Source organism: Dipodomys spectabilis, unplaced genomic scaffold (assembly GCF_019054845.1).
Source record: "Dipodomys spectabilis isolate Male_0828 unplaced genomic scaffold, ASM1905484v1 ptg000046l, whole genome shotgun sequence".
Lineage (NCBI taxonomy): Eukaryota > Metazoa > Chordata > Mammalia > Rodentia > Heteromyidae > Dipodomys > Dipodomys spectabilis.
The window spans coordinates 4,606,202-4,618,761 of NW_024870723.1; the positions used below are offsets into that span (position 1 = coordinate 4,606,202).

Consider the following 12,560-nt stretch of genomic DNA (forward strand, 5'->3'; position numbering starts at 1 on the left):
CTTTGTAGAATTAGAGATAATTTTAAAAAATCATAAAAAATCCTGTCTTTGGTTTGAGGATATAGCATAGTGCCAAAATGCTTGTGGCATGTACAAGGCCCTGGCTTTGGTCCTGAGTGCTACAAATAATTTTGGTAGAAGTAATAATGATGAATAGTAAAATATATCATTTGGGTAAATGCCCAAAAGTGGGATTGCTGGGTCATTGGGGAGCTCCACACTAAAGCTACCAGCACAACTATGTTTATTGCAGCATTATTTACCATAGCTAAGATATGGAACCAACCCAGATGCCCCTCAGTAGATGAATGGATCAAGAAGATGTGGTATATATACACAATGGAATTCTATGCCTCCATCAGAAAGAATGACATTGCCCCATTTGTTAGGAAATGGAAAGGCTTGGAAAAAATTATATTAAGTGAAGTAAGCCAGGCCCAAAGAAACATAGGTCCCATGGTTTCCCTTATTTGCAATATCTAGTATAGGTATGAGTCAAGCGGAAAAAGTCAGAGAATGTGATGTTAGGAAAACGAACCCTCAAATATGTATTTTAATGTTTTTGTTTCTTTCATGCATGTGTTTCTAACGCATTTATAAGATTATTTCTTTGTTGCTTTGTATGTCCCTCCCCCACAGTGTAACCCCCGCTTTCACTATATTTGATGTCAGTATAACATGTGGAGGAGACGGGGACAAACAAGTCGTTTAAGGATTCAGGTGGACCTGTTGCAACAATGAGAAGTACAAAATGTCATGTCAAAACCAGCTTTACAATGTTGGTGGGGGGGGGGGTATGATTGGGTGGGGGGGAGGCTGGGAAGGGAGGTGAAGGGTAAACAAAGGAGGAGGCTGCAATGCTTGGTAAGAAATGTATGCATTTTCCTGCCCATGTAATTGTAACCCCTCTGTACAGTATGTTCTCAATTAAAATAAAATAAAATTTAAAAAAAATAAAAAATAAAAAAATAAAAAAGAAATAAAGAAAAAAAAACAAAAAAAATAGTAAAATATATAAATAAACAAACAAACAGATAAATGAATAGAGGTCCTGTTTTTAGATACTGACAGATATAAATTCCATTATTAGTCGGGCTACCATAGTCAACTTATTTTACTTTTCAAGGACTCAATCTGATCCTGTGTAAACCTAAGAGATAATTCAACTGGGCTCATTCGGTTGGTTTGAAGTAAAATGAAATGCTATGGTCTGCCTGTAGGCGTCTCCTCTAAATTCTCATATTGGAATGCTACACTCAATGGGATAGTACTCAGAGCTTGGCCCTTGAGAAGTGATGGAGTGATGAGAACTCCACCACCATGAAATGAGATAACTCCTGCATCAATGGAGAGGGCTCCATTGTCTGATCCTCCATGGGAAGACAGAGCAAGAAGATGCCATCTGGGAGGCACAGATCTTCACTACACATCCAATTTGCTCATACACTGGTGTTGAGCTTCCTGGCTCCTAGACATGTGACAGATAAATTCTGTTGATCACAACGTACACAGTCTAAATATTTTTTTATCACAACCCAAATGGAGTAAGATATAGATGGCTTGCATCAGCTTTACTAGAGTGTCTGAACTGATTAAAATGAGCTCAATTGGTTTTAGCATTGTTAAGATGACTTTGCATATATGTCAATCTAAATCATACTTTTATTTATGTAATTTATTTAACAGATAGGCTTTCTACATGCCAAGTGGTTTTCTAGGCTCTTTAAAAATGATTAATTCTCATAACAACCAGATTAGGGAAGTCAGAATCTCCTTTTTGTAGGAAAAAAAAGGAAATGTATCATAAGGAAGCTAAATATGTTAGTCAAGTTGCACAGTGAGTAGACAGCCAAACTCTAGGATCATTACCAATTCCAGGTCAGTGTTCTTAGCCATAGTGCTATGCTGCTTCTTATCTTCTTATGTTGAGAATAGTGATTAAATCACTAACCTACAAATCAGAAAATAGGGTTTCTAATTCTGGTTTTGTAGGTGCTTGATAATTCAGGAAAATCTAGGGCCTGAATAAAGCCTTTGAACTCCGTATCCTTTTGTGCATTAACAAAGTATCAGGTGACATTATTATTAATTTATAATTATGCATTATACAATAAAACCATATAATTAACAAATACTTGGCAGTGTTTATAATCACCCAGTAATTTGTAAGAGCATTACAATTCCTCATTTATTCAGGCCTGTGGCAAAGTCAGACCCATCTCTCCCATTCCTGGTTAAGACTGGCAGAAATTCCTAGAAAGAGAGAGTTTGCCACTAAATATGGTCAGCACTAAAGCTATCCTTTGCAGCTTTGGTATCCATAACTTCTTTCTCCTTATCATCACCTCTGAAGCTCCTACTTAATTTTTTCCCAAAGTTGTTTTCATCTTTGGGTAAATGACTGTTTATAAGCCTTATCAGGAAGGTGACATCTTGGCTGGAGTAGAGGCTGATGGTCCACTCAAGAGAAGGTTCATGCATGGGACCAAAAAAACTTTTGGGAGATACTCTCTAGGCAAACACATTCAGCTCTAGAGATAAAATATTCGACCCAGGAAGAAGTTCAACTGGTGATTCACTAAATTCATTCGTCTATTCCAAAATACTTAAAAGAGATTTTTTTCTTTTCCTGATTGGACAATCTCGCCTTCAAACTTCATGCCCATCTTTACCAAGTGACCTGAGACTCTGCTTGATTTTCACCCTTTAACCAAGCTCATCATGATCATTGCTTTCCATCTCAATATCCTCTTTCTTTTAGTTGTGGATTTTATTCTTGCAAAGAATAGATCCAGTTAGCAAATTCTGATCTGGTAGACATTTAATTTCATATATTTATGCACAAAACTGCTCGAAGGTAGGTTGCTATTGCATTAACTACAGAAGTTTGATATCTGATTCTAGGACAACTATGGTTGAGATAGTGAAAAAAGGAAGTAACTCCATAGACTAGATCAGAAATACTCACGTTTTATAGTAGTTTAGACTGCTCAGGAGACAGAGTTGCTGGCTGCAGTGGTTCATGACTATAACTCTAGCTACTCAGAAGCTGAGATCAGGGAGATCATACTTTAAGACCACGCTGGATTGAAAAGTTCTCAAAATGCCGAAACAGAAAAAAAGGTTGGGTAGGGTAGCATATCCATCTGTTATCTCAGTATGGATAGGAAGATGGTGGTCTTAGCTGGCCTGGCAAAAAGCAAGACCTTATCTCAATAGGAGTATCTCTATACCTTATGTCAAAAAGTATCTCAAGACCTAATCTCAATTCTAACTCAAGACCTTATCTCAAAGTACATAGGGTAGGAGCTATGGTTCTGGCCCAAAGTCTTGAGTTCAAACCTCAACAGAGAGGGGAACAACAGAATGGTGAGACAATGTACAAGGGAGAACCAGTGCAACAGCGATATACACAAGACAACATGATGAATGCAGAGAGGGAATGCAGGAGAAAAATGAGGGAAAGGATAACAAGTTTGACAAGAAATTTACTTATTATCTTACTTATGGAACTGTAACCCTCTGTACATCACCTTGACAATAAAAAATTTAAAAAAGATCTTTAATATAAAAAAAGACTGGGGAAAGAGAGAGAGAAGGAGAGAGAGAGGGAGAGAGAAAGAGAGTGAAAAAACTTTGAGAAAAATTCCAGAGCTTTGCCTTTCTCAAATATATACCTTAACCAAAAGTAAGTAATTAAAGAAGTCTATAATTGCTCCAAAATTTACTATGTGTTTTAGTTTATGCTGTTAGCCAAGGTCCTTGTTGTGAATCTGTTTCATTCTGTTCACTGTGTTCTCCTTTGTCTGTTTTTGACATTACAGGGGTTTGTCTCTCTGCTCTCTCTCTGCTATCTCTGCTCTCTCTGCTCTTTTCTAGTTCTTTCCTCTCTCTTTCCCAGCTCTCTCTCTTTCCCAGGCCTTTCTCCCAGCTCTCTCTCTTTCCCAGGCCTTTCTCAGCCACGTGGAGTGCCAACCTTGCCTAGTCCCAGCAGGTCTACTGAATAAACCTACACCTTACCTGAATACCACATGCATGGTGCAGTTGTTACTCAGCTACCTTTTTTTAAAAAACCTAACATAAATGGTGCGGTGACCTTACAGGGGTTTGAAGTCAGGGCCTGGTGCCTACTAGGCAAGGATCTCTCACTTCAAGCATGACTCCATCGCATTTCCCATTGTTTATTTCAGCTAGGCCAAATTCAGATCACCATCCTGCTACCTTTGCTTCCTGCAATGCTAGGACTGCATGTGTGTGCAACCACACTCAACTTGTTCTTTTGAGTTATTTTGAAATAGAGTCTCACTAAATTATTGCTAAAACTGGTCTCAAATTGTAACCCTTACATCTCTGCTACCTGTGTAGGCAAGACCAGCATCCTATTTGGTCAGTTTGTTGGGAAGCAAAGCAGGTTCCAAACCAAAATTAGCATTAATCCAGAATGCTGAGAGACAAGGCACTGAAAATAGAGGATCACCTTATACTTAGAAAAAGAATAAAGAGATATAGAGTTCTCTCAAGCAACCTATGCCTTCTGAGTATTTTAGGTTAGCAAAGTTGGAGCCACAGATAATATACAGGTCTCAGCCTGAGATCATTACAACCATCTGTATTTTTGACTGATCTCAACTGGAACAAAGGCTGGTACAAAAGTTTTGATGAGAATGATGATATTAAAGAAACAGAGACAGAGGACAGAGAAGAGACAGAGAGAGAGAGAGAGAGGGGGAGAGGGAGAATAAGAGAGAGAATAATATGCACTTGAGTGCAGTAAAACCATTAGTTGAAATGTCATGGTACAGATTCTTCTTTTAAGTATATTTTTTATTATATATAAGTAGTTGTACAAAGGAGTTACCATTCAATAAATCAGTTTGTAAGTTCTTGTCTTGGTTAATGTGATTGAGCTAGATGACCTTTGAAATGGAGCTACACTCATGCTCAATGTTCAAAACTGGTAGAAAATCTTTAGATTTAATTCCTGGTATTTTATAGTCGAAGTTTTAAAGATCTCTTAAAAAGTCTTTTTATTCTTAAGAGTTTTTGAGTCTGAGTCTGATCTTCTGTCCATTGTTCCTGAAAAACTGAACAAGAATTGATCTTAATGATGTAGTTTGACTTAAAGTCTATTTGACTTCCATTAACAGGGTTACATCAGCTTTCTTTTTATTTGTATATAGCTAGTGATGATTTCATTTCCAATCTTTATGTATGCTTTTGATTTTTGACTTATTACCTGACAACCTTCTTTCTACTGATTAGTTTTATCCAACTCTGTTTATGGTGATTATCTGTTCAGTAAGTTTTGCTATGTCATCTATTTATATATAGCTAGTTAATTTTTTTCTATTTGCTTTCGAATACTTTTTATCCTTTCAGAAGTGATATAATTTATAGCTATTACTCTAGGGGTTAGTTATTCCTCATCCTTTGATGATATGATATAAACTTTCCCTGATAGTTTATCACCATCTACTGCATCCATATCATTACTATCACTTTTATTTTATAAAGCTGAGACTAGAATTATCTATAATCGATATAATTTTATCAATGTAGATAATCTAGCACAAATAGTCCATATTTAAATCATATTCTTGGATGTGAATAAGCCTAGAGCCATTTGTATTGGATATCAACATTTCTCCCACTTTGCAAGATATCCTTTCTGTGTAACTATGATTTCAATCTCTGAAGGGAGACTTACTGTTAGCATGACCCTCTTCTTGCCCTCTTCTTTAAAGGGAGTGGATATGGTGGGGTCTAGAGCTTTCCAATGATTTTATGTGATAGCTAATTAATAGCTTTCTGTGGTTTCCATGACAATGACATGCTTTACTGCCAGACCTTATCCAAATGGGCATTCTGTTCACTCTTGTGTCTTTGCATTGGCATATTAATCAGACACTGTAGGTCCTCAGTTGCTGCATCAAATTGGTTAGACACTAATTGAATTAAAATCCCTCTTGAAGGCATCAGTCTGCTCTTCCTCACAGCTAGAGGGGAACCTTGTCAGTTCAAAGGGCTAGCCAGACCAAAGCCAGACATATTTGGAAATCCATACAACTTTGTAACCCTTCTATTTTTCCCCCTCAGAATAAATTTTTGATGTCTGAATCCTTCTCCTTGAAAAGTCTTTCATTTCCTTGACCTTTCCAATTTCTGTACATGGCTGTATTCTCTCTGTAAGATGAAATGACTGACTTGCAGAGGCTTTTCCCACACTCAACAGTGGTGAACTCTGGTGAAAAAACACAGACTGAAGTTCCTAACTGAATAGTGATAAGATTAGACACTATGACGCAGAAAAGATTGCCTAGCCCTCTGTGAAGGGCTGTGCCAATACAAGGGGTTCTCATGAGACTCTTCAGAAAGGTTTGGGAGGTGGAAATGAAGAAGGAAAGGAAGAGAAGCAAGTAAAACACACATCAGTCTGGAGCTTTTTCAGGTCATACTGATGACTGGAGATTGTTCCTATCTATATAGAAGTCAAAATTCCCACTTCCTGGCTAGGTTTGCCATTTAAAATGACACTTGTGAACAGTGTTGTTATACCTTGTTCCTACATGCTTTTAAAATGCAATTTCATAACTTTGTGTGTCTGTTCTTAGGGAAAAAAAAGTAATGACTAAAGTAAGTTCCTTTGGTCATTGTGTTTGATTTGTCCATTTTCAGATAATTTTTCAGCACTCAGAGTGCATGCATCCCTCCTATTAAAATTCTGCCAATCTCATGAAAGGGGCTCTTTGTGGTTGGGTGAGGATAACATTTTTAGAATGTTCTGTAATCACTAGTGTTTCATTTACTTTGTCTTTTTTCATTAATTTGTGAGAGGTGGAACACATGGGCAATGTCTTTATAGATACTTGCATTTCTGGCATTCTGCATTCATCTGTTACATGCTCGTTTAATGACTTACTGGATTTTGGCAATCCTGTGCTTGATGGAGAAGCTGTGATCTAACATCTGGCATGGAGGACTTGCACAGTAAATGGACACTGAACCCTCGTAAAAACTGAGACCTGAAAAAACCTACACAGGAGATGTGAAGTCGATGGTAAGTGTTAAAGTTGTTATAAACTATATATGCTAATAGATACTGAAAATAAAAATACTAAATCTGGAATATTATCATTATAGAAAAAAAGAAATCTTCCCCCTACATACTCTATAACATACAGGTAATTCTTAGACTTATATGAACTGAAGCTCTTCCTTTTCTCTTTAAATTAAAATACATCCTCACTTTGTATAACATTATCAGAAATTCTGATAAATCTCTGAGTCTTTATATTTTATCTACGATATCATTATCACAAGATAGAAACATATTCCAGAGCTTGCGGCAATAGTGAAGGTATACAAGGGCAGTGAATGGATAGTCTAATAATTGGTTCTGTTTTACAAGACTGAAATGGGAGCTCTTGCTTCCTGCTGTGGAAGAATTCAAGGCATGTGGAAAATAGAGCTAATCATCTTTTGTCTGCAATGGATCCAGTTGCTGAACAGTGGTGATTTGCCAATGATAAAAAGGAAATTTGTACTGGGCAGTAGTTTAGACTAGGACATTTCTCTTTTCCCCTCCAGCCCTGCATTTTTGTGATTCTGCATTCACTGCAAATGAAGAAATAAGGGTAGAGTACTTCTTGCACCAACAAGAAGATACATGTGGGGTTCCTAGAGACTGCAAAGCCACTCCTGTAGGGCAGCACTTTGAGATGAGAGGCCTTCCTTGAAATCTCTCATTCTACTTTAACCCCAAGTCTCTCACAAGGCTGCTAACTTTTCACCACTACCAAAGAAGAAGCAGTACTTATATGTGAGTGTGAGTGTGAGTGTGTGTGTGTGTGTGTGTGTGTGTATGGAGCGTGAATGTCAAAGAGGGTAGAGCAAACAGATGAGCTGCACTTGTGCTCATATGCACCATGCACCAGCCAAATGATAACACTTTGGATGGGGATGTCCTTCTTGTAGCCCAATGCAATAATAAATACTTACCTTATTTGTATTTACTTTTGGTTATTCAAGTTGGAAAATAATTTCTAGGAAAGCACATAGAAGACTTTCTTCAAATACATACGCATGCTCACACATGCACACAGACACACAGACACAGACATAGACAAACACGCACACACACATACACACACACACATACACACACACACACACACACACACTAAAAACAAACTTGGGCAGAAAACTAATTCATCCCTTGGCAGCTGTGTTGAAGGAGACCACATAAAAGCAATTGGAGTGAGTTTGAAAAAGTGTGATTTGTCAAGAGACTCAAAAGGTAGACTTCAAATCCTTGTTTGGATTGTTACTGCACATTTCTGAGTGTGCCTTTCCTCTCTGAACCACTTTCCCGAACTAAGGACTTTGGAGAGTTTATACCTAAGGTTGCTTTGTCCTGTGATTTTGTGACGTGCGTTTCTGCCCCCTTCTACCTACCGGCCAGCTTCCAGCAGTTTGATTTATTGAGAAGGGAAGAACGCATAGAGGTAAGAGAGCCCTGTCCGATCACCACTCCAGTTTGAGAATGAGTCAAAAGAACCACAACGAATTAAATATAAAGAGGAAAGAACTCTTAACAGAAGAAATATCTTCTTTATCTATCTCCATTTCCTCCCACAAGGAAAAATGGCAGTGTCAGTGGTACATTACATATATCTCTCTTTCTTTTAGTGTTTAATCTTAGCACCTGCACAGCAGAGATTTTACAATTCATTGCATATGCTCTCCCCTTCTACCCCCATCCATACAGCACCTGAGCCCTAAAAAGCAACCACCTCAAATCTTCCACAAAAAAAAGGCTGAGACCCTTCCTCATGTCCGAGTATAGAAGTAACAAACATGCCCCACGGTTTTATACAGTTGCTACAACGTTTTAGTTCCCAACAAATGAAGATACTTTTTTTTCATCCTCCTTCTCTTTGAATAGTAATTACATTTTACAAATTATTTTGTGTTTTGTTTCGCTTGGTTCTGTTGCATGTGTACAACAAAAGGAAAAAGTCCACTGGCAGGAAGAGTCCCCCACCCGTTAGCAGAGTTTGGCTGTCATCTGGTCCGACTGTTTGAGGATCTCGGTGTTGTAGAGGTCCAAGGCGTGGTTCACCCTAATGATCTCGCTGTTGGTCAGTTTCAGACGGTGCTTCAGCATACATGAGAACAAATCCAGCTGGGGTTTTCCCGGGGCGACAGGGGGAGCCAGGCGATTAATTCGGTCCCGAATATCCAACAAGAGGAGCATCACAGACGAAGAGGAATAGAACTGGCCCCCTTGGGTGTAGGACTGGTTGACCTGCTGCACGGCGCTGCGAAGGAGGTCGGCATTGAACCTCAGGCTGTACCCAAACACCTGCACGTCTGAGATCTTGATGTAGAACTGTCTCTTAGAGGGATCCGACAGGTCTACCGGGCCCTGGCCAGTCTCATTACGCAGGAGGGTAGGTAACCGCGTTCGACTACGTAGGTAGATATGGACTGTCTCGAAAAAGGTTTTCCACCGATTGCCCAACAGGAGAGTCCAGTTGTAGCATTGGCTGTTTTGGAGTCGGATCTTCTCCCAACGTGGGTAGCCGAATTCTCCGAAGGGCATGTTCCAGCCCTCCGAATGGCTCCCGCTGAAGGGATTCACGTAGACAAAGAACATGGGGTCCAGGCTGCTGTTGCGCATCTGGCAGATGCGCATGGACATGCCGATCACCATGTGGATGAAGTCCATGCGGTTCTTGTTGCTCTTCAGAGTGAGGGACATGCGCTTGCGCCACCGAGGGTCGAAGAAGGTGTCGAGGCGGATCTCGTTGCTGATGAAGGTGGTGTGGACATAGAGGCGGGAGTCCATCTTCTGCAATAGGTATTTCAGCTCCAGGTCCTGGAAGTCCAGGTCGGTCTCGAAGCTGATGAACTGTTCGCTCCGCTCCGAGTCCACGTTCTGTGGCTCGCAGCGGCCTCGGTACAGCTTGTAGCCCTTGTTGCAGGACCCGCAGAGTGAGATGTTGGCCAGGCTACACATGGCACAGCTGTTGTTCCCGCCTATGATGCAGGGGATGGGGCGCTGGCACAGCGTGGTGCTGCCGTGACACACGCAACTCCTCTGGCTCTCCAGAAACGTCCCCCAGAACCCGTTCTCATTGCAGTAGAGAAGAGACTGGACCCTTGCAAGCCACTGCTGAATTGTCCTGGAGGAAAGAGGGAGAGTGGAGAATGTTAGGCCTGGGGGATGCAGTTGGGGATTGTTCTATACCATCCCTTAGTGCAAACCGGGGACACTCCAAGACAGGAAAGACGGTATCAGTTGTGAGAGTTGCATTGTACTTCCAGGTCAGCTCCCAACCTGCTGTACGACATTCAAGGTAGCTTACCCTTCAGAGGCTGCCGATCTTCATCTGAAAAAGGAGGGATTGGGTAGGGCACTGTGGGGGTCCTGACTGTGATCCTAGCTACTCAGGAGGCTGAGATTTGAGGATTGCTGTTCCAAGCCAACCCAGGCAAGAATATTCTGTGAGACCTACCTTTAATTAACCAGCCAAAGATGCAAGTGAAAGTGGGATGAAGTGCTGGCCTTGAGTGCAAAAGCCAAGTGAGAGTCTAAAGGTCTGAGTTCAAGGCCAAGGAGAGAGAGGAGGAAGGGGGAAGAGGAAGACAAGGAGAAAATGGAAGGCAGAGAAATGGTTGGGAAGAATGGGCTTTCCCCCACTTTGATTCTAATATGTAATCATCTCAAAGAAGTTTGATTTAGGAAATAAAGTCTGAGAACACAAATAACCCTTTCTGGATGGCTGCCAATGGTGAAAGTCAGCCACAGAAAAGACCTTCTGTGTTATTTCATGTAATGTCCATCAGACCTCTCAACCCACTTCACACATGGCTCCTCCCTGGAGGGCCTAGGACACCCAACCAGCTGCACAGAAAACAGTCATATTTTACCACAATCTACAAATCACATATCGATGATCAGAGTGGTGATTTTCTTATTTCAAGGCATGTGGAAAAAAGACTGCATTTCTCCCATTTTTCTAGAGCTCCACGTTTGTCATTCGAGTAGTGTTTCTACGGCCCCACATCTCTCCAGGCCCCCTCCGACTACCAGGACACTATACATGGTATAGTGAGGCTATCCTCAGATTCCAGCACTAACACAGCCCAATGAAGACAGATCCACTAAGAGACAAGAAGCAACAGACCAAAAGGTTAAAAAAAAAAAAAGGTATTCAGCCTACAGGCTTCTCATCTGTCCTCATTTCTGTGCAAGTCACTGCTGAGCTGGTCTCCTGGGCCACACATGATCCCTTACACGTGTCTAGCACTTTTTACACTGCATTGGACATTTTCTCACTTGAGCTTCACAACAACACCCTGAATAATAGCTTGAGACGAGGTCAGTAAGAGATTACAGAACATTCTGGCTCTTCCTCATGTGAAGATGATGCTGGGTAATTCCCTTTGCTTTCTTTTTTTAAACTTTTATTTATTTTTTATTGTGAAAATACTGTACAGAGAGGTTACAATTACATGGGCAAGATAATGAGTACATTTCTTATCAAGCATGGTAGCCTCCTCCTTTGTTTCCCCTTTCCCTTTGCTTTCTGAACTCATTTCTGTACCACCCAGGGCTAAAATGAGAATTACACAAATGTACATGTGAAGGCTGAGCTTCAAACTTGGTAGGTACTGAGGGCTCAATGAAACTTGGTTATGTGTGCAAAAGGACTCTTGGGTCAATTTTACACACATGACCCCAAATCTCAGAGATAAAAAGACAAAACCAGTCAGTAGAGAACTTGCCTGGCTCACAGCTACTGCTGAGAAGGCCATTACCCATCAAGCAGTAAACCTCTCTTGAGGCTGCATGTGCTGTGGTGTTGTCCATGGAGACGAAGATGGTGAGGATGGTTCACCATGACCCTTTCTATGCAGCTGGAAAAGAATCCCATTGGTATTGTACTCCCTGTGATAGGAAATGTCAGCTGTGTAACACACCTGTGCCATCATTTCCACTGATGAGCGACCATTACCAAGCCATAAACAGAAAGTTGGTGTCAGCAGAACTGAGTTCAAAACTCCACTCTCACTAGGCACAAGTCTCTCTACCTCCTGAAGCCTCCGTCTCGATATCTAAAAGGAGGATAAGACCCAAACTCCCATTCAAGCCAGGAACCAGTCGCTCCACTTCTTGAAGTGTCAGCATCCATATGTGAGAATGAGGATAATAAGACCCATCTCATATAGTTGGTGAGAGGATTCTGCGAGATTATATATTTAAAGTGCTCAGAAAAGCCTGGCAGAGAGCAATTACGAAGAAGGTAATAATAAAAAGTATTCTTATCCCGGAGAATAAGCTCTTCCTTTGAAGGTACTGAGAAACTCTCTCGGGGATTTTTTTTTCTATCTCCCTGCAGTTTGAGGGAAACCATTTTGTTATATCCATTTGAAAATAGATACTGTTGAAATGGCTGCCTGGCTTGCTTTGCTTTAAATGAGTTGCTTATCAGCTAAGAGAAAATGGTGGAATAATTAGCTTCTTGAAATTCCCTGCCTTTTAAACTCATACA

The 12,560-nt window shown here is 40.5% G+C and overlaps 1 protein-coding gene across 1 annotated transcript in view; it reads right to left on the bottom strand.

The window, feature by feature from the left end:
* Nucleotides 1–8,652: 8,652 nt before the first annotated feature.
* Nucleotides 8,653–12,560, bottom strand: part of Brinp1 (BMP/retinoic acid inducible neural specific 1) — a 132,537-nt gene continuing 128,629 nt past the window's right edge. Inside the window, exon 7 of the mRNA XM_042678734.1 lies at nucleotides 8,653–10,187. Coding sequence (XP_042534668.1) covers nucleotides 9,047–10,187 — 1,141 coding nt within the window. The 3' untranslated portion in view covers nucleotides 8,653–9,046. The remainder of the gene's footprint in view (nucleotides 10,188–12,560) is intronic.